Raw genomic sequence first — 22,904 nt, 5'->3', positions numbered from 1 at the left:
ATTAAATACACTTTGTTGTTGATTTTATTACTTTTAAACTACTGTATCTATTGCCTTTATTAGCTGCTAATACACAATTATGAAGGTAAACAGTTTTCATTACTGAACATCAAACATTTAAATAACCACATTTGATCTCTTTTCGGGTTTCACTATTTTTCTTTCCTCTCCTTTTGTCGGATATAAGACTGGAGCAAATAATTTACTTAGTGAAGTTAGGTCTCTTCTGTGCTCATAAGCATGCTCATCATCTGTTAAAGAAGAACAGAGCCTCCTCTGCAGTGTCTGTGAGAGATGGGCCCACCATTAATTTCTCTACAGGTAATTTGATGCACATATTTATCTGAAGGTCATGAATAGGCTGAACCACAGAAACATTGCTCTAATTCATACTGCGTTCACTAAGAGTAATTCAGGACCAGGCAGGAAGGGTGCTGAGAGAAGCCATTGGGTCAGCTTTTGAAGCGTACTGTGTGTAGCACTTAAAAATGACAGCCAAACTGGCTGTATCTAAAAATGGAAGAATCAAAACAGAGGCCTCTTTCAAAAGCACAGGCTTAATTTTTCTAGAACTGAGGTCCTTTGCTTGGGAGAAGCTCCATTCATTAATATCTGTAAAGCACTGAAAGATCTCTGCAAGGAAAGCCCATTAGACAGAAGTACAAAATAGCCCTCATCTCACATACCTTTGAAAGAGCTTATGAATCCTTGATTGCAGCTTCTGTTTATTGTGGCAAGACACTTCCTTGCTGTTCTTAGAGTCCTGCATGCCGCAAAACAAAAAACAACAACAACAACAACAACAACAACAACAACAAAATCAACAGTTTGTTTTCAAAGATACAAATAGGCTGTAAAAAGTAACAAATAGGCAGTTCTCAAGAGCTTGGTTTAGGTCTTTTGATTGGACTTTTTCATAAGCAATTATTAATTATAGCCAACCAGTCTCTCTTGTTTTCAAGGGAGGCTTCTCTAATCTCGTTAAAAAGCTTGATCTATATATTATGTATTTGTGTACGGTGGTACCTCACAGTCTTTATGACTATGACAAACTCTAACACTGTTGCATATTCATGTGTGTGTATATATATGTGTGCGTGCATATGTATACACATACACTTGCATATATATAAACATACCTATACGTACACACCCATGTGTGTATATATATGTACATATATATATACACCAGGCTGCACATACATACACCAGGCTGGGATATGCACACAGACCAGGCTGGGATATATAAAACATACAAGTTAGCCAGACACCACTGGAAAGCCCACAACTTACCTTAAATCTGCTCCAAGTCTTGAGGCCTTTTGCCACCAGTCATCTTTAAGTGCTTGGTAGGAGAGAATGGCATTTTGGGATGCTGCAACACGTAGCAGGCTAACTTACTCAGCAGTCCTCTGCCCTAGCAGTTCTGCACATCCAGCACATAGCTGGAGAGCCTGAAATTACTTTGCTCTTGTACAACAAGCTGGAAAAGTCATTCCACCAAAAGCCAGCATCCATGCCTTTTTGGCCTGTGCTCTCAGTGCAAAACCTGAAAATAATAATGTTGCTGAAGGTTGTAGAATTAGGAAAACAACATTCTTCTCCTTGACCTCTGTTAAGAGATCTCATGAAATATTCAAGAGTATTTCTCATGCCCAGATCTTTTGCTAGCGTCCCCAACACCAGCATAAAATGTGCATCTACCACTGCCAATATACACGAAGCCTTCCTACTCTGTAACCCAAACCATATTGCAAATGGTGTAAAATGATGTTCATCTTCTGCCCTCACCAAGTCTCAGAATCGACAAATGCTTTGGTAGAGAAACGATGTAATAGTCTGTAGAGGAGAACTTCCTGTTGGCAGCTCTAAATCTGGCTGTTGAAGTCTCTCCCTTCTTGTAAATCTCTAAACTTTTAGGTAAATGTCTGTCTGGCTTTAAGGGAGCTTAGGAATCTCTGGCGAAGAGTAACACATCAAATCAATTATTTGCAGAAAAAACTGCCATTGCCAAGATTAAAACTCTGAGAGTATAAAAGCTGACCACAAAAAGCATATTACAAAAGCTTTTGTTAGCAGTATTAGTTTTTAATTTAAACACCATAAACTTGAAACAGGCATACCATGGTTACCTTAAAATACAGTATAATTTGCTTTTTGTCCCAGCAGAGCACCTCAGATGGATACAGTAAGTCCTACAGGTCCCATTCAACATTGCACATAGACTAGTACAAAGGTTAAACAGGCTCAAACCAAGATCTTCCTGCTCTTGGCCAAATACCAGCCCTGGTTTTCTTTCTTTTGAAGGCCCTTATGCCATTTCCCAAGTATGCAAGCGGGGAGCAGGGTGTCGTGAGGAAGGATGGGGGACTCCTATCTCAGCGGTGCTGCGGGGAGGTGCTCGCAGCACCATAGGGTGGCTCCATCAGGCAGCATGGGCTGGAAGCGTCCTTGATAGACATTTGAACCCCGTTCTCAGTGCTGCCTGTGACAGCAGTTCTTGTGAGGTAAGCACTTAAGCAAAGAAATATAAATATCTTGTAAAATATCAAGTAGCCATAAGATTATGACACCTTTCTGACATTACTAGTCCAGGCTTATGCTGAGCCAGAAGTAGAGAGTTTAAGAAGAGAGATAGAGAGATTACATTACCAGATTCCCATAGTTATCCAATCCTCTTGTTTATCTTCCTAATCTTAATTAAATAATGAATATTCAGAAGAAAATATGAACCGGGGTTCCTTATATAAACTACACTGCGTTTTCCATCTCTCCATATCTGAAGTAGTAATGGGAATACGAGTTAAAACTATTTTTTTCTGGATCTTAGTAAAGATATTTCTCACAGTGTGTCATGGTAATTTTTAAAAAGCTCTATCATCTACCTAATAAATTTGTTAAGTTTATTCAAATCTTATTGAGAAGGAAAAGTGCAATGAGTCATGGTTAATATTTCTTTACCTACACTAAGAAATAAAATATATCAAAAATTCAGTGCTTAGGGTCCTATTCAGAAAACCACTATGAGTCTGTAATACATCTTCTACATGATTAAAAAAGCAGGAAACTTGCTTTAAAATGAATTATTCACCACGTTGAATAAATTTCCATCTTTCCTATTTGCAAAACCCCAAAGTCAGTTATGTAAATTTTAACCTACACTAATTACCTCAGGGGTGTGCAAGCTAAAGGAAAGTAGATAAAGTAAAAAAAAAAAAAAAAAAAAAAAAACACCCAGACATTTCCATCAGCAGGAAGCAATTTAATAGAGGAAAAAAAATGTGTAAGTTTTCAAAAACAGTGCAACCCATATAGTTTCTATTTTTTCTATGTGTGGGTTTTGTTTGTTTGTTTGTTTTTTGTTTTTTTTACAGCACCCTTAGAGAGGTACTGGACTATACCCAAGGCCTTTTTCTCAATGCCATACAGCATCTCGCACATAGCTAAGTGTTCATTGCTCATTGTCACACCGGCATTGTCTGGACTGTGGAACAACGGGTTGTGGACAATGGGCATTCACAAGAACATGCGGGATAGCTGCAAACTGATACAGCATTGAGCACCCCCTCAGAAAAAATGACTAAAGGCAGGGAACCAGCGGGCATCCCTCAGAGCTTGCATAGGATGTCCTTGAGACGTCTGGTTGAAGACTGATTTGTTCAGTCACAGCACTGCTTTGTCCCCCTTCAGATACTAAGCGCTTGCTTTAGCTGTGTGCCAGCTTCTTCTTCTTCATGCCTCTTTCTCAATCTCTTCATCTGTAAAATGGCTATCTTGAGGTCTAATTATATAAACGGCCTGTCTGCTGATCTCAGAGAACACGATCAAGACCAGTATTTGAAAAGATCTTTCAGGCTGGGCTCAGCCTACAGGCACACAATGGTAAGTACTGTTTCTACTGTGGGCAAAATCAAAAACCTGACTCAGGACTATTAATCAGTGCTGACTGAGAATTTTCACTAAAAAGTTACCTCACAAATGGTAGGGCTTGATTCCTGTAATAATTTTCAGTCTGAAAAAAATAATAAAATAAAATAAACAAAATCTGTCCAGACATATCTTTTCTGTTTAGGAGCACGCCCACAAAATTCCACAAAGCTTTTAAGCTAAATGGAATTTGTTTGCTGTCATTTAACAATGTCCTAAGGGAAAGTATCTCCTCTCCACCTTCTTGGCAGTCCAACTAGTGGTACCACAATTTTGTGCCAGGATGTTCTTCCTGTTGTGAGTCGAAACAGTCAGTTATGTCCTGTCCACCAGGAAAGCACATGGGAAATGCACCATGCACATACACGTGGCCTTGTGAGAAGCGCTGTAGGGACCCACCTTGCTGTGCACCCTCCTCATCTGGTCCAGGTGCAGTGCAGAGGCACCTCCAGCCTGAGGTCCCCAGTGGGGTCCCCAGCAACATCCCACAACCAGCGAGAACCCCCTACAGAGAGGATGCCACTGCCTCCTGCCTCCTGCTTTCCTTGAGAAATCAACTCCATAACTACATGGCCGTGCAAAGTGGTGTCTTTCCAGCCATAAGCAAGCATGCATGTAAAACCTCAGATTTCCATCTGCTCACCCCAAAACAGTTTACAGTGAGGAGGGTCCAGACCAGCCCAGTTTTACAAGCTGCCAGTGAGAAGTGACTTGCCTGAGCTCACTTAGTCGAGCTTTGGCAGGACGAGACACAGAGCCCACATCTCTAGCCCAGCACCACTCAGCTCCCTCTCCTGCACCAAGAATCACTCCCATGGCCTATTAAGGCATAGCTCACTATATAGCACAATACATGCAAAAAACTAATGAACCATTTCAGATGAAACAAAAAAGCAGTGAAAAGGAAAAAAAAAAAAACAACAGGGGGAGAAAAATCACTGTCCCTCTCCTCTCTCCATATCTCAGAGATGTATCTGTTAGAAGCATGGCTGCCCCACATCTCAAGTAATGTGAGACGCTGAAAGGTGTATTCCTTCCATGTGAACTAGAGGGACCATAGGGACGTTAGGCTTTAGGAGATAAGAGGGATAAGTGGCTGAATAATGCCTGTTGAACTGCTCCTTCTTCCCTTTGCATGTTGAAATTTTTGTGACCTTGACAGTAACTACCAACCAAGGGGTAAATCTGTCTCAAAATCCTGGACACATGGTAATATTATTGTCAGTGCACTTTGCCAAAAATGTGCTACAAACGCTCTGGCATGTTTCTGAAGGGGAAGGAAAGAAAGCAACTCCCACCCGCTATGACTTTCCTTCCAAAGGAAAAAATTAAATCAATTTACTGTACTTGAGCATAAAATTACAAGCTTGGACAATTTAGCTGCTTGCAACAGCTGGAAAAAGAAAAAAAAAATAAAGAAAAAAGAAAAATCTCTTTTTATACTCTCTTTTAAAATTGATACTGAAGAACAGAACATGAGATCTACTTTAGGCATTTTATAGTCTTATTACACAGAATAATACAGATACATTAAGTGGCCACATTGTAGGCTGATCATTTTCATAGATTTGTGAAGCATTGTGTTATCTCTAGTGACCTTTTTTCAGTGAAGAATGAGCTGCTAATTATAAATTGGAAGGCACTAGCTGCTATAGAGGTGAGCTATTTAGTAAAACATACAAGAATATCAATACACTATTTTGAGCAACTATGGAAATTGGAACTGATTGTAAAGTGTATAGGCAAAACAAGGACATCAACACTCTCCTCCAGATTTAGACATCTCATCTCTCAGGGGTTTGGTCCAAGACAACAGCATGAACAAGTTAAAGAGCATCAGTCATCTTTCTTAAGCTACACTGAGAAAAGTCTGGAGAGATCTCTACTGTACTCAGCTTCTGTAGAGTAAAGATTTTGCCTCTTCAGCCTCGTAGTGGAGGACTCTACCTGCTCACTTCTGTCAGGCTGCAAGTAGAGAGAATACCTGCAGTTTCTTCAGGACCACTAGGTACTCCTTCAAATGTTTCTTATTTCATAGTTCAGAAGATGTAGCTTCAAGGTCATAAAGCTTTGATGTCCTCATCAAAATCTACAGTGGGTTGTAAGTGTATGCAAGGCCAGAGTGTCTGACAACCACAGCAGAACACTTGAAAATATACAGTGCTGAAATGGTGTTTGCCACTGATGAAGAAACTTTAAGCATAAATGTGTTAGCCTGTCAAAGGTCTACAAGTTCAGAAGTCTTCAGATGAAGCCAGCTACAAAGCAGGTCCAGGTAATTTTAGCCCAAATGATAAGATAGAATGGATGAGCCTGACTACAGTTTATTAAGGAACATATTAAACATATTTTCACTACTACAAATTGGTGTATCACCACTTATGCCGGTGGGAACTGACGGAAGCAGGTGAATCTTTGGATCTGTAATGACTAGTCATATTAATAATATGTTCATAAGCTATGTAAAAAATTGCTGGGCTTTCAAGTCTTCTTTCTGGCTACTGAAAGCAAATCATGTCTTGAAGAGAAACTGAAAGGAAATACTGATAGGAAATACTGCAACTTTTTTGTGTGCTTTTCCCCCATTCTTCCTCAATTTAAAAATGTTTGTTATTCTCAACACAGAATGTTTTTATTATTTCTATAGCCTTTCCAAAACCCCTTATGAAACTTTACTCCTTTAATCCTCTTACTCTTCCCTGAAGCAGGTATCTAATTTTAGGTCTGTTTTGCAGATAGGGAAAACTGAGTCATAGTAATTAATTTGCTTGTTACAGCCCCATAAAAACTAGTGTTTAGATCTGTGGTTACAGTCCATCCCATCTTTCTGAGATCCTATTTTTTTTTTCTAACTGATGGTATAACATTGCCTCACAAATTTTTCTCCAGAATTGTAACCTAATATCTTATTAGACTTTGGCTTTATCCAATAACTTCCATTTATATTGGCTTTCACATCATCTTCTATTTCAAGTATGCAGACAAAAACTTGAACACTGCATAATTAAAAGAAACACTGAGTTGCAAGTAGTATATGAAAATTAGAGAGAGAAATAATGATTTAAGTATAATTTACTATATGGTTATATTAAATGCATCAGCAAAAGATGATAAGTTGCTATATGTAATGTACAGATCAGATCTCTTCATTGCAGCTCACATCCTGTTCCACATCTACTGAAAGATGAACATGGAAAATGCTACATATTTTCTGCTGCAACGTAAGTTCTCCTTGTCTGATTTTTTTTCCCAAATGCTGAAATGAGCAACAGGATTTTAATATCATATTATGATGACCCATCATTGAGTGTTTGCCCTTTGATACCTGGTTGATTGTAACCACATAGTCCTGAAATTTGTGTCTTGTCTAAAAACCTGATCCAGTATTGGGAGAAACCGACTGTTAACAGATTGCCAGCAGGTTAAGCAATAGTGATGATTTCCCACCTTCATATCAGTTAGCAAATAAGTATGTGTGTAATGCAACTAAACTGTCTTTCCCTATGTTTCTATATCCCTCAACTTTTAGATGACCTGATTATGTTTCATGTTAACCAAGAGGAGTGAACAAAACTAAAGACCTTAAACTTAAGTCACACATGGAAATTCCGATATGCCTCAGTCAGCCTTCCCTTGAGCAGGAGGTTAGACTAGACTAGACTAGGGGCTCCAGAGATCCTTCCCAACCTGAATTATTCTATGATAATAGAATAGGCAGTAGAGCTCAAAACTACCATCCAGCACAGATTCCTCCTGACAGCAAATTCTGTTCTACTGTGAAACTACAGAAGTAAAAAAAAATTACAACATTTCAAGCAATTCATCATTTATTTATAGGCCAGTAAAATCTGTCTAATCTAATACCTCCATTGAGGAGTCTCCTATCATAGAAGCTAACCAGTAGCAAGCATACTTATCTACAACCAGAATTACAATTTGGCTTCAAAAGTACTAAAAATAGAAAGAAAGCCTCCCTGAGGAAGGGAAAAAAGAAACTGTGAAGCACATACATTTGTTTTCACTATATTTATATTCGCAAGTATGTGTCTCTACATATCGCTATGCTCTTTCTTTTCTTTACAAACCTCATACTAGTTCTGCTGCTTTTAACAGGTGGTCAAGATTTTATGAAGTTACTTAAACTTCAACAGGACTTGGCGATCACCAATTCCCTTTGATGAATCTTTCCAATTGCTTCTGTTTATTGAACCATAGAAACAGACTTCCTTACTTGAGTTTGTATTAGGATAATGAGCCAGAGAGCTGACCAGTCAGATTACCTAAGAAGCAGCAAATGCAATTTCATCATTTACAGTAGCTGTAGGATTCATTGTTCCAGTTCAATAGAATATCAAGAATTGCATTAGTTGTTTAATTGCCCTTCAGATCATAAAGAGTGAATACATTAAAAACTAAACAGTCATTCTTTGGTGGAAACCAGAAGACTATTTTCACATGATTTTCATTACTTCCATCTAAATATTTACTTGCTTTAAATCCACATGCCTCCTGAACAAAGCATTCAAAAGAGAACTACAATTAAAAAGAGGAATTACATCAATGTTATGGGTATCCTGACACCGCAGCGATGGGCTCTTTACAAACACATAAAACATTTCACATAGTTTTCCTTACGTTCACATTCCTTTCCATCCTCCTACTTCCATCTCTCCTGTCTTTAAAAAATACATGCATATATATGAGAGACTCCAGAAGAAACAGTGAGGAATCTTAGAAGTTCTAAGGGTTCCCAGGCTGCCACCAAGGAAGCAGGAGCAACCCTGACTAGAAGATACAAATCTAGAAATAAAACATTGTCAGTCAGAGAAAAAAAAAAAAAAAAAAAGCAGCAGCTTAGAAAACCCCTAGCTACACATACTGGGATCTTGGACTTTGAGTTTGCTGGATGGCTGCTGATCTGTAGCTGTGGGCCATGAAGTCTCTCACTTGACAGGACGTGAAAAGTCCAAGACCAGAAGCCCAATATCACAGGCTTTAGGAAGTTTACCTTGCAATTCCTCCCTCTGCCTTGGATTTTGGTGACGTGCTTTGTCGCCAGTCTGGAGCAGTACACCTGGCAAGTCTAAAATAATGAACCTGGTGACCGTGGTCTAATGATATATTTCAACAGGAAATAGGGTGCTTGAACACTTCCTGTGGGTGTAGGCTTTGGCCCGTCTGTGACCTTACCCTTTCTGAGTAAAATTGAGATAATCATAAGTACTACTAGCTCACAAAAATGAAATGTGGCTTCTTGTATTAACAAACTGCAAAAATGCTTTGAGACCAGAGTAATGGGCATCATACCAATCACTTAGTTAAAGCAAAGCCATCCACCATTAAGATACAGTGCAAAACAACTACATTTTATATCCTTGACCTGCAGTTCTCAAAAAACAACAACAACAAAAATTGCTCATTCAAATGTCACACATTTAAAATCTTGGCAAACATGAGAAAGTAACAGCCAAGTTTTGGCTGAGGAAAAGACACCTTCCATTCTGCATTGCTTTTAGGTGCACACATATTCCCTCAAGTGCCACATTCACAAAGAATGATCACACACAATTGCACAATGCTTAGCAGGCTACAGCTTTGACAGGTCAGGTCCATAGGTGCCATCAGGATGTACCTGACAGTGAAAGAGAACATATATGTGATTGTGTTCTGAATGACTGAGGCCTGGTTGGATTTAATCCATGGAAGGAGATCTGTCGTTGTCTTACATAGGACAAAATTTTACTCACGTTATCTGCCTATTAACCAAAGGAAAACTGATCAATGCATCATCATAGAAATTGATCTCTCTGTAACATGGCAAGAGGTTAGAGCAATGATATATCATCATGCTGTAAGAATATTGAGTGTAATGCCGAAAGGCATTACCGTATGTTTAACTAAAGTCATGAAAAATTAGGTAAATCTTTTCAGGAAATGTAACATTTTATTACTTTCTACCCGTAACAAATATCTCATTTCTTACTACCATAACTCTATTGCTGATACTGAAGAACAAAATCTGCATTTCCTTTCAGAGACTCTTGAGTAATTCACATTGAGGCCATGTATCAATCATCTGATTATACAGTTGCAATGACCAAATGCTGCAAGCCCAGCACAGAGGACTGAATGTAGTGGCTGAATCCTGCCAAGAAAGAGATGTGGCCTGTGAGCAAATTATATTTGATTAAGAATACTCACAAGGGTGCAGGAAGAGGATGGTCCAGCAGGAGAAATTTTCTCAACTTCACTGGCACTACTGATCCTTATAACTGCCACATCATTAGTCTTTTCTGAGTCATCACTTTTGTTGTCTCAATTTAGAAATGGCTGAAAATCCTAGGGCTGGTACTGTTCCATGGCATTTGAATTAATGATTGGCAAGATTGCCAAAAGCCCATCAAGTGCAATCTCATCCCAATCACCAGTTTGCTTCATCCTCAGCATAGTCTCTTGTGTTTTGAAAACATCTTGCCTTTAATCAAGTATGTTAAGCCAGCATTATGTCCAGTTCCTCCTCTGCACATTACTTTGCACTACAAGATCAAATTCTGCCTATAAGCATGTGTCTCTTCATTCTCTGATTATAGATGTTTTTCTGTGGCATTCTGTATACTCAGTTTTAGTTGTACCTGCCCAGCTTTTACCACAACACAGTCCTATAGCTATGATTGTTTCTTAAAATAGTTTATTTTTCTTTATTAAAAGCAAATGTCATTAGAGCTTTTGAAATTGCTAGGGATGCATGCTAGGCCACAGGAAACAGTACTGCATTCCAAATTGAATACTCCTTAATGTGTTTGTTAACAGAACTTTGACATCTGCTTAATGCTTCCTTTACAAGAGCCTATCAGATCTCCCCTTATGTATTTCTTGTTCATCTCAACTATCAGATTTTACATTTACAAAGAGATCATGAAGCCACTACATACCTTAAAGTTCCAGAAATAAAACCTTGCATAAACCATTTGTTTATTATGGAAGTGCATCTGCTATTTCAAAAACCTTTAATCATGGTGATCTTGTGCATTGAGCTGCTGTTTAAAGAAAAGCCACCCATCCACTGTGAAGCTACAAAGCAGTGAGGAAAAGTAATGGACTAAGAGACAGACAGTTCATACATAGCTGTTCTCTTTCTGCCAATGCTGCCAGCAAAGCTCCAGTGCAATTCAGATGCTTCACTGGAGAAAATTTTTGGCAGTCTAAAAAGATGCAGCAGCAATTCAAGTGTGTTTCTAAAACTTGCTTATGAATCCAGGCTCATGAACTGTAAACTCTCGCTTACTGTTTTTAACCCTTGCGTTGCCATATTTATTTTCATTTTGTCAATGCAAAGGAATGTGAAAGAGATGTCTACTAGACCTCACTCAGCCTGAGGGTTAATTACTCAATTTGGTCGACGTTTGAAAATATTATGTTACCTCTAACGGCAAAATTGATAGAAGCTTGTTTCGGGCTCGCTTTGTGTCATTATGGCAGATTAAATTAACTAATCATAAATTATGCTGGATAAAATACATCTGTTATTCACTAAACCTGATGAAGGAAGAGAAGACATTTTCTGAATAAAAAGAAAAGGCAAACAGAGAATTAAAGACTTTTTCAAACCAATGAACAAATTCAACCAAATTCAACCAACCAGTTCAAACAACAAATGCTGGAGAAATCCCAAAGATGTCCATAGCGGATCCTTAAGAACATAAGAGCAGTCTGGAACTGGACATCTAAATATTGTGGTCAATAGGCCTCAACATTGGAGTGCTGCAGGGCACTGAGGGCAAAGAATAAAGTCAAAGGCTCATGAAAGAAAACAGGGGGTTCTCATGCTACATATATTTGAATACCGGCATAAGGGGTCCATGTTTGCAGCCAGTATTTCCAAAGACACCTTCCATTTTCCACTGAAAGCCATTAAAGGCACAATTTATGTGTGCTTCTAAAGAAATGATAGACGTGTGATATTACAGTGAACCTTCTGCTACATCCCATATTGCAGAGTGGGGAAGCGACAGTTGATGTCATCTCAGCATAGTGTAGTTCTTAAACGGATCATGGAGAGCTGGAGTTAGAGAGATGCAAGGGGTGGAAACGCTTTCTATGTAATATAAAGTACTGAGTATCTGTCTGAGAGCTGATGATAGACCACACCAGTCAATTACATGTTAAATAAGGATTTTTTTTTTCTTTTTGAAGAAAGTAAGGAATAATCAAAATATTATATTTCACGTATGGCATTTTCAGTTAAAAGCTGAATGTTGCTTTAGAATGTCTGAGTAGCTTGTTCAAGTCTAAGAAATAAACTTGCCTGCATACTATAAAAAAGAGTCTAAACGGAATGGTCAGCTTCCCAGTGATGCTGTTTAGAAAAAGGATAAGCAAGGACTGCAAAATCTCTTGTGCTCCTCGGGTGCCACAGAGCCTCATAAAGTTTTGTGGTGGATCCAAATAGCCCTATTCAAGCTTAGTGAGCATATATATTCTCAATTCATTATGAAGTCCCCTGGAAAGGAGCAGTACCCTCTGTTCAGCTGTTCCCAGACTGCTCACCTATCATCCCTTCACCCTCAGTCCTTGACTTCCTTGGTCTGAGCCCTTTCCCCTCATGTTTCCCTCCCATTTCCTTTTCTCTGAGCAACGCTGCCTAGCCAACTGCCAGTGTGCATACAGCTACAAAAAATCAGTAGAAAGAAAATATACCTACATGGGGAATCACAGGGAATCAGCAAGGCATTTTTTCCCCCACCAGCGTGAGAAAGAGAATTTTGAGAATTAGTCCAGCAACAAAAAAGATCTAAAAACTTACTTTGAAAATAATAATAAAAAAACTTAGATCACCATCATTCACTGGGTAACCTATATTAAGCCCATTAGAGCCAGCATGCTGTTCTCGCATTGCTAATTAGAAATGATAGATTCATCAATTAATCTTTTTTCCTGTCCCCTAGTCTTGGTATGAGATTTTTCAAAGGGACAAATTGTAGTTAGGTGTCCACAACTACCATTTCAGACCCGGAAAGTTGCGTCTCTGTCAATGTGAACTCAGACTTATCTTTAGACTATGAAATGACGAAAAAGAAACCATGGGAAGCTTTGGCAGTCTGGGGAGTGCATCAGATTTATAATTTGGGAATGACTATATTTTCTGTGCAATAAATATTGCTACATAATCCTTCCTGGGCTCCAAATTTCCTCACTGTTAGATGAATACACCGCCATTAAGTTTGGCAGAGAGATGTCCCAAGCTGAGGATCTTGATTGAAACTCAGTTGCAATACTGCGGAGCAGTCAGAGACACTCACTACTTGGGAAAGAAGACACAGATGCAATTTATATTTATTTGCATTGAACGGAGACAAAGAAAAAGGATCTGCTAGCTTCACAAAATTTCAGTGACATAAAGCAAGCCAATGAAATAGGTTATCTTTTCTCCTTTCAATAGATGTATCACTGGGCAGTGAAATAGAATTGGGGTGTACAAGGTTAACAAGGCAGCATCATGTTATGAAGCAAGCGATAAAATTGTCTTATAGTTCTTAACTCTGACCTGTTCCAGTGAAAAGCTGCCAAGCAGAATTATGTCATCCTGAACATCCCTCTCAAACTGTTCGATATATGAAGGAATCACTTCATCTTCAACCTCTCTGTGAAGGTCACATGTCTTACTGAAGCTGACAGGCATCACGGAGTCTGAAAAATCTTCGCTGACAACATAGGCTGCTTGAAAAGAAAGTGACAGGTTATCTTTTAGCAAATGGGATTTTAAGTTTTGATTAGTACCCCTCAGTTACTATGTTCGGCCCACCAAAATTTTAGGACAACTGCTGCTACCATAAAATAAATACAAATAAGTAACAACAGTTTAAAGAAAAAAAAAAGGCAATTTCTAATCATCACTGCCAGGAAAAGCATCCTTAAAGAGTAACATTTGTGTACAGGAAAAAGAGGCAAGGTGTACAGTTTGCTGCATAATAATTTCACAACGTGTGCTGTGTATATTCACGGTCACTTTACTCCCATGTAAATCTACTGATGTTTAAGGAATTTTAATCAGAATTACTTTGCCTTATGGTTTTATGGAAGATTAGGAATAACAGGAATTCAAAGGAGTTTTAGGCCACACCAATCACTTCATCTTCCTCCCACTCATCCTGAAGGATTGAATTCCACCCCCAGGTGCGTGCACTCAGCTCCCGCCTAATTAATTGGGTCCAGTTCTGCTCTCACCCACCTCATTCCACTGATTTCCCTGTGATGATGTTTGCAGAAGTAAAGGACACATGTATAGAAATAAAATTAAATCCCATTCATAAAATCTTATTCAAAGATGACTTGTTCTATTTTTTTCAGTCTAATTTAACATTCAAAACATTCAAAATATTTCATCTCACTGACATTTGTTACAGTACTAATACTAGTTTGGGTCAAAAATACAACAAACACAACTCTTTTGCTCATTTCTCCATGTTAGGATCACTGAGAAATGACAGATACCAGGTTGTCCACTTCTCACCTCAATTTGCTTGCCTCATTTTTCTGTATATAAGTGTGTGTCTTTATAACTCTGTGCCTTTTCTTTTTCTCAAAGAAAATGTCCTGTCTAGTTATTAGCCTTTCTCTTTCTCCATCCCAAGACATGAAAGTGGTTAAAACATTTTTTTTTTTCTCAGTCCCCTTTGAAGTCTTTCTTTCTCTAATGAAGACCAGAAAAGGAAAGATAAAACTAAGGCTATTAAAATCTTCAGTTTTGCGCACTGCTCATTGTTTAATGACTTTAATTGTTGAGCCTCTTGAGTACTTAAATCACCTCTGTGCCACCAACACACAGGAAGTAGTTTTTTATTTAATTACAACAGGATACAAATTCAAAATCGTGTTGGGGGAAGCATACAGTAGATATAAACAACCCAAACCATTACCTTAGGGTACGCAGAACCTCTTCATGTAGCATCTTACAAGTCTAGTGAAAAGTGATTTGACCTACAACTATTAAACGAAGAAGCAAAACGATATTTACATTTAAATTTACTGTAACATTAAGGGTTTGGCTAGGAGAGAGAAAATCCAGGAAGTGCTGGAAAAGAAAACATTGCCAACAGCAGAGGATGCTTCATTGCTTGTTCCCTTCTGTACTGTGCTGTACACAACAGTCCATATGCTTAACTGGTATAAATTAGTTGCTTTACTGCTTTACCACGAGCAATGCAAGTTTACATCTTTGGAACAGAGTACGTTTCTATCTCAAATCTCCTGGTTAGATAGATAAATTTATATACCAAAAAAGGAAGAAAAGCCTTCAGTATTCAATGGCAACCACGCAGTGGTTCATCAAAATATCCTTTTTCTTTTTGTGTTTATTCCTTCTGTGAGGAGTTACACTTAATGAATATGTTTTTGGTGGAAGACACTGGACTTATTAACATGAGCAAGAGAGAACATTTTCAAAAAACTTTTTAGGGGAAGTAACGGTTGAAAATATCCAGATAAACTATGATTCAGATTTAGAAAGAATTTGATAAAAACATTCACTGAAAGCAGAATCAGAAAAACTGCTCATTTGACCAAGCTAGAGACAAAAGGAGAACTGGGTTTTTCAGCTAATCACTTTGCTCAGTGCTGGGTTTGCAAAAAGCTTTTGACGTGCAATCACCACTAGGTTGCTCTTTGGCTGAACTGACACACGGGCTAAAGGCCTGAGTCATGGTCTCATACATGAGCTTGACAAAGTAAGGCCTCACCCTCTTTACTGTCCAAAAATAGCCACAATGGTAGAAATGTTACCGCTTTATAAACACTACAGGAACTGCCTAAGAATTTACAAGGAAATTAATGGCTAGGTTGATCGATTCATTAGAAACTGGCTTCTGCAATATGTTAGCATGTGCCAAACTTTTAATTGTCTTGACTGTACTTAAGAGTACAAATGCACTTATACACAAATATACTTCGCTGTACTTAATAGTGTATACTGTATTTCCCAAGCAATTTAAGTCTCCGTATGATCCAAATATGATTGCCAGGTTATATTTGCAGATGTTGTGCTATAATTAAAATACATTCTCTGGTACTCGTTTAGCTAATTGTTGTAAGTGCAGCAGGCAAGAGACGGGTCAGGACGGAAATTCAGCTTGCTCACAAGTGGGCTATTGAGACATCAGAGACCTCCTTTAACTTGTGGTGTGCTTGGGCAATAGCAGCCTCTGAGTCACAGCCATGATTCAATGAGTAACAAAGCTCTGCCAAAGCAAAGTATTATTCTCAGACAGAGTTTTGGCCCAGCTGTTCCCACTGCTGAAGGGTTTCCCAAGTTCCTGGTGCCTGGAGCAGCAGCACCTGGATGAGCAGGGCCCGCACAGCTGTCTGGGTTTGCTAAGCACCAGCACAGCCCAAGCAAGCAAGCAGCAATGGATTAATAAATAAACAGACAGACAAATAGATAAATAAAGTAGACTGACTTTTTTCCCACATATGTTTATCAAATAACAATTGTTTGTGTATGAGGATGATAAGTATTTAAAAGCTGCATCCACTGCCAGACTAGAACTCAGCACACCTCTGAATATTTAAAGAAATTCTAAATCCATGTAGAAAATGCTGTTTTCCTGCTTTGTTCTAGAAGACTCTGTTTACACATTGCAGCTAGCAGTATAAGTCAACAAAGGTCCATGCATAAGTTGCAAACAACAAAAATACTGCGAAGCATTTTGTTTTAATTCTTTGACTTTTAATAATATAACAGAAAATGTTTTTCTGCAGCATGACCTGATTATAGACATGTGCAGATCACAATCTAGAACTATCTGATAGGTTTTGTCTCTGTGTAGAACGAGGACAGCATATATCTTCCTCTAAAAAACAGGTTTACAATATGATCTAACGTATACCACAAGAGTGATCAACAGGTTATTCAGTCACAATATGCTTTAAAACATGCAATGATATAAATTCTGAGCTCTGTTCTTTCTTTTCCTTTGGGGATGATCTATTAATTAGGACTGTATGACTACGTGATTTTTCAGTTCAGTGGTCAAATAAAACAGGAGCAGTTCTGCAAGGAATGGAATCAAATGAATCCCACTTTTCTATAGATTTTGTGATGTTTAATAAGGGTTAAGCTCCTGTATCAGTTTTTCCCTCAGTGGAGACATTAATAATGCTTGTCTGCTCTGTTCAGCTGCCCAGTTCCATGCCACTGGTATGGAAGGTGTACCTGTGAGAATTTTTGCTCATTGTTAAAAAAGGGAAATTTGGATGTGTACCACAGGTTAAAAATTTAGAGGAAGAATTCAGAGCCTGCCAGAAATATGTGCAGCTAGATACACACACAGACAGATGGAGACAGGCCTCACTTTCTTAAGAAAACCTGCAGCTTAACAATCTATTCAAGCCTTTATTCACCCAAACTAAAAATAACTTAGCAACAAATTCACCTAGGATGGAATGCAGCATTCATCCTTGACTTTTATTGTGATACCCACTGTGGCACTTTTAGGCAAAAAAAGCACTGAGGCACTACTCAAAACACATGACAGTAGTAGACTGCTGTAGTTCCCACACTCACTGCCCTCTTGATTATGTACAAAGGCAGTGATGCTCACCTGGAGTACAAAATACTCATGTTAATAAAGTTTCTTGCCCTTGAATTCTGGATTTGAATTAAGTCAGTGAGCCAGCAGCGTGTTCTGGGTTTGCGTCCAGGTCTGTGCTCAGTACTTGTCTGCTCAAGAGGCTCAGCAGCCACACTGTCAGGTCATGGTCCTCAAGCCATGTTGCAAAAGTTCAGCTGTCTTCAGAAGACAGATTTGACTCCTCCTGTCCGATCCTCCAAGTAGCCAAATTGTATTAAGAACGTTTCACTTCTTTGTAGTGGCTTGATAAAAGTAGTTTAAAAAATCATTTTCAAATGTTCAAAAGCATCTTAGCAGCTTTATACATATTTGAGGGTGTTACTGGAAACTTGTTTTTCTCCAAGTCAGCCATTTGCTCACAGTATTTAATCCTAAGTCTTTGTTCATCTTAATAATATTCATTACTGTTATTTGTTATCCAGAGCATTAAGGTATCCAGGTGAGGTAAAGACAATCAGATGAGGGAGATGTCTCTTTTACTCCCCACTTCTCTACAATATTTGCGTGTCAGTGGGCAAATGTCAGTGCATCTCAGTTCACCTACCTTTGACCATGCAAAAAGCGATGGTCAGGTCCAAGTCAGTTGTCTGAGATCCTTCTACAGTCAAAGGAAAGAACAACAACTTTCAGCAAATCATTCGTATTACCAATCTAAAAAGTGCCCAGGTGAGGTGGGATGAGCTCCTGTCCACAGGTGCTTCTCCTCCTTTTTCCTGTGATTTTAGAGCAAGCTCTAGCAGCTAATTTGCAGAAAGTTAATGTTAAGGGTAGAGTATCCCACCCTGCCTGCTCCCTCTACCAAATGACAGCATGATATTTTCCTTAACGGAACAGTAGTATTTTGAGGCTAAGATATTGAGGACCATGAATTGCTACAAATGTTGGTAGAGAGGGACCACATAAATACCACAGACACAGACCACATGCCAATATTTTCAATATAAACAATGTTGACTTCACCACAGCCAAGTATGTTTTCACTCTAATCTATGTTGTTATAGGGTAAAAGCAACAATCAACCTGCAGGACTGCTTTGATCTTTTTCAGTAATGCGGAGCTTCACATGAGTACGCAATAGGAGATGGCTTGCCAACAATTTGTTGCAGATTTTTTGCTTAAACTATCTGCACGAATTTAGCTATGGTGTTGTACTTTCTTTCCCTTGCATTTAAAGCAAGACAAAATGGGTTTCAAAGATATTGCTGATATGCCTAGCTCCAGTTGAAGGGATTTTGCAAGCCTTGGCAAAGAAAATTATTTGCCTCTTCGAGGAAAAAGTTGCTCACAAGTTCAATGATCATAAAACATGTTGCAGCTCCTTGGGTGACAGTGCCATAGGCAATTGCGTTGTCTGTCTTTCTCACAGAATAGTCCTTGGATGTAACTACTATGCATCAGCAAACACCACACAGATTCAAAAGAACAAAAAATACATTTGCACAAAAGACTTTTGCTGAAAACAATGTGCATGCGTGCGGGAGCAAGACTCAAAAACACAAGGGCAGCTTCCTGAGTTTATGGCATATTCTTATGTCACTTCATCTGAAATAAAGTGGAAGAGAGAGGTAAGCATGCATACCACATATGGGCTGCAAGGGTAATGCTCTTGTGTACCAAGTGGATGTTAAAGGAAGACTGTAAAAATAAGGAAAGCCAAAGTAAGGCTGTGAGCTTGAGGTAGAGTAGCCTGTTCTCCTGCCCTTCGCTGTTTTCACCATAGATGGAACATCATTTTGGTGTTTCTAAGAAAGCCACAGAAAATATTTTCTTTCTGGCTGTTACAGTGTAAATTTTCATACAGATAACCTTAAGCAGTACATCAGGTGGCCATTGAATATGACAAACGGCTCACTCATGAGTTTAAATAAGGATTTAAATTTCTAACTTTGAGCACATAAGCAAGAACTTTTCCATTCTTCATTCATTTGGATGGAATTTAATGAACAGTGAAGCAACCCAAAGAAAACATGCCACTTAAGTTCCACCTAAAACCACATAAACATGAATCAAAATGAAAACATTTGGGTAAAGATCTTGCAGGCTCTCTTTAAAGACAATGTCCCTTTTGCTTTTGAGTTCGAGAATATGGATAAGCTTCTGCCCTCTGCATCCAGGCTCAATAGAGATTTTTTTTTCTTTATGGAGCATTATTATATTATTTACCTTGGGAGTTTGCCATCTTGCTTTCTTCATCCAAAAACTTCATCAGTTTATCATACAGGATTTGCTCGGTAAATTCCACAGGATCTTAAAATAGAGTGGAAAATCTATTTTTTCCTTGGTAATATTTCAGGAAATGTTACTTTATACTATAAATAAAGGTATATAAATTCAGAAATTAAGAAATTCTTTGACCTTGAAAATTAGTTTAAAAGAAATGATCATGGCAGAATTGACTGTAACTTCCCAGTTATAATCAAAGTAATTAAATATCAAAACTGTATGAATGCACACATTTGAAGGATGTGCAATATTATATCCTGGTTTAGGCTAAAATCGGTTTCGTAATTCTGTTAATAATCTTGTTGGAAAAAACAAACTGTTTCTCTATTTTTTTCTCTAATATGATTTTGGATCTTAGAAATTTTATCTAGCTGTCCATGATAATAACAGGTTATATAGCATTAGTAATTATTACAGTACCCCTTAATTTTTGTTCTGTAACTAGTCAGTCATTCAAATTGCCAATAATATCTGCAGCTATTTAAAAAGAGCAAAACTCACACACATATCTTTTTTCATGAGACCTAAAATCGCTCCTAGATTCTATACTCAAGAAAGATCACCAATAGAGGCTTGTCCTCCCTCTAGGTGTCCCATACCCTGGCTTCTCTGAGTTTGTTGTGAAGACCAGCAAGTTAAAAAGATGAAGTGTATGAAAGAGGAATCAATTGAAGTATAGTTAGCAGTGACCTTGGGTGCCCCTTTTTAAGTGTTTGAAAGATTTTTCAAAGGTTTACCATAAAATTACAGTGATAAATTTTCAGTCAAATGGGATATTTAAAATTCAAGGCCTCTGCAAAACTCTGCTCTTCTCAAAGCACAGATCAGTACCTTTTACATTGCTTTTATTGTGTAAAATTGAAACATTGCCTTGAGAAAAAAAAAAAGGCAAATCCATATTGGGGTATCATGGGGTGTTGTTTGTTCTTAGGGTATTATCAACTCAGAAGAATTTCCAGAACAAGTTTAATTTCTCAAATGTAGAAAGGTATTTGATAATATCTTCATTTTCACAAAGTAACGCACTAGAGACCCTCATAGGATGAACAATTTTGAGTAATATTTAAAATTGTTTAATGCAGTTAGCGACGGAGGATTTGCTTTTCATCAGCAAAGCTCTTTGGGCTTGACTTGGTTGAGAACTAAGGGGAGTGTAGGTTTAAAGTATGCACTGAAGTACCTTGTTCTGCTTTTGTCTCTTATTACTGACTGATTGCTAGATGGAAAAAAGAGGTAAGTAGGTATGGTATCGAATCAGAGAATGACCGTTAGTTCTGACTTTCCTTTTGACTATGTCTCTTACATACTTATAAACACTTCTCCAAGGAAAGGAAGAGAAAATCAGTCATTGAACCGCGTCGTGGCTACATGTGACAACTGGTTATGGAGATGTGTGGTATAAAATTAAGCAAGAGAAAGAATCACAGAAACTCAAGAGCAAAAATACAGCTGACACTACTCACATACTATATTTCCCTGCTTCCATTCTGGGTTATGCTAAGGAACTTAGGAGGAGACCATGGAGAACCCTGCACATCTGTAAAAAGCATCCCAGGCAAAAGATGTAGTTCCCCCTTAAATATTTAAATATGATAAGGCCTTAGAAAATTTTAGTGGCATTCCATTACATTGTTGAAGAACTATAATGTTTTTCTGTCTATTTGATTCTATAGCAATTCAATTTGATTCAATAAAGCAAAGTAAAATTCACCTAAAATTGACATGCGTTCAGCCCACAAGCCAAAAGGCCCTAGGACAAAGGTGAATAACTGAAGAAGACAAAATGTACACTAAAGAAGAGGAAAGAGCAGAGGTCCCTGCTTCAGAAAATGCCATAGATTCAGACAAATAGCCTGAGGTTGCCACCATTGCCAACAGGCCTTTAATAAACCAATGTACATTGGCCTCTGATCAACGGTTCAGCCAGGACAGAAAAAGGAGAAATGCCCAAGGACAGTTATATTGCCATGGCTCTCTTGGACATAGTCTGACCTGATAGGAGAAAACATTTTCTCCTGACAAAAACTTTACTGCCAGACATCTCGCATGTCACCACTGTATCTGTGCATGTTTTTAAGTGCACAGACAAATGCAGAAAACAAATTCACTTCTCATTCTCTGTATATGAGGCAGATCGTGACTCATGAAGCCAATTTATTAGAAGATGAACCAAAGTCTTTCACGTAAAAACTTAGGGCCAAAAAATGAATTCTGCTTCCAAGAAATCACAGTGCTATCCTATACAAGGCATAGGGAAATGATGGAGGTTAGAGGCAATTTGCCTAGTAAACCTAAAATAATCTTGTCTTTTTTTTTTTATTTCAGGACAAAGAGAGTCAAGTTATTGGTATGAATCTGCTTTTCTCTTAGTCACATATACTTTTTTTCTCAGAAATTCAAATCTTTACAATAGCTACACAGACTGAAATGTGATGTACTTCAGAAGTGGACTGCTTTGAGGTCCATTACAGTAGACAAGTTTTCCAGTCTATCTAAACTTCATATTTGACTACTACTGTGTGTCTAGATCGGTTAGATAGGTACTGCAGTACACATAAACACAATATTAAAAAGGAAAAAAGAAAAAAGAAAAAAAAAAAAAAGGAAGGACTAGAAAGGTAACACAAGAGAACTCTGTCTTGCGTGCTATCAGGTTGTTAGCACTGAACAGCAGGAGCTGGGCCAAAGCACTCAATGCATAGCTAAGCACTTCATTACCATGATGATGTTCTTACTTAAGACCATGCAAATTCAGGCAAGCCCGTTCGCACCCCTTTTTATCTAAAAGCCAGGACAGCAAAGGAGGATTTCTTCTGTTCACAGGGAAAGACAATACCTCCCAGTTAATCTTTCTCATACCTACACATAACTTCTGTTCTCCCAGTGCTGCAGTCACACCCTCCCAGCTCCTTGCTATCATCTGGAGCTTAGGTACCACCCACAGACAACAAAGTTAAGCATTTTGGACAAAATGTCAAAAGTAAAACCAAAAAAGTAACCTGATGTGCTGGGAACACTTATGTACTTGAGGTTTTCTCTTCTGTTAGGCACACAGTTCAACCCTAAAATAACTTCCTCTTGAATGAGGACTGTGGGGCTGAAAAAAAATCAGCTTGGTACTCAGTTCTG

General features: G+C 38.3%; 1 protein-coding gene across 1 annotated transcript in view; it reads right to left on the bottom strand.

The window, feature by feature from the left end:
• The window catches only part of LOC104572448 (uncharacterized), a 154,873-nt gene that overhangs the window by 113,234 nt on the left and 18,735 nt on the right, over positions 1 to 22,904 (bottom strand). The window contains exons 5-7 of the mRNA XM_088521722.1: positions 19,716 to 19,799; positions 13,472 to 13,641; positions 687 to 763 (exon numbers count right to left, since the gene is read on the bottom strand). Of these exons, the coding sequence (XP_088377848.1) occupies positions 687 to 763; positions 13,472 to 13,641; positions 19,716 to 19,799 (331 nt within the window). The remainder of the gene's footprint in view (positions 1 to 686; positions 764 to 13,471; positions 13,642 to 19,715; positions 19,800 to 22,904) is intronic.

Source organism: Tinamus guttatus, unplaced genomic scaffold (genome assembly GCF_059628265.1).
Source record: "Tinamus guttatus ecotype Peru unplaced genomic scaffold, ASM5962826v1 Tinamus_guttatus_pri_ptg000131l, whole genome shotgun sequence".
Classification (NCBI taxonomy): domain Eukaryota; kingdom Metazoa; phylum Chordata; class Aves; order Tinamiformes; family Tinamidae; genus Tinamus; species Tinamus guttatus.
The sequence above is the reverse complement of the archived record's forward strand: the minus strand, read 5'-3'. Positions and strand labels throughout refer to the sequence as shown.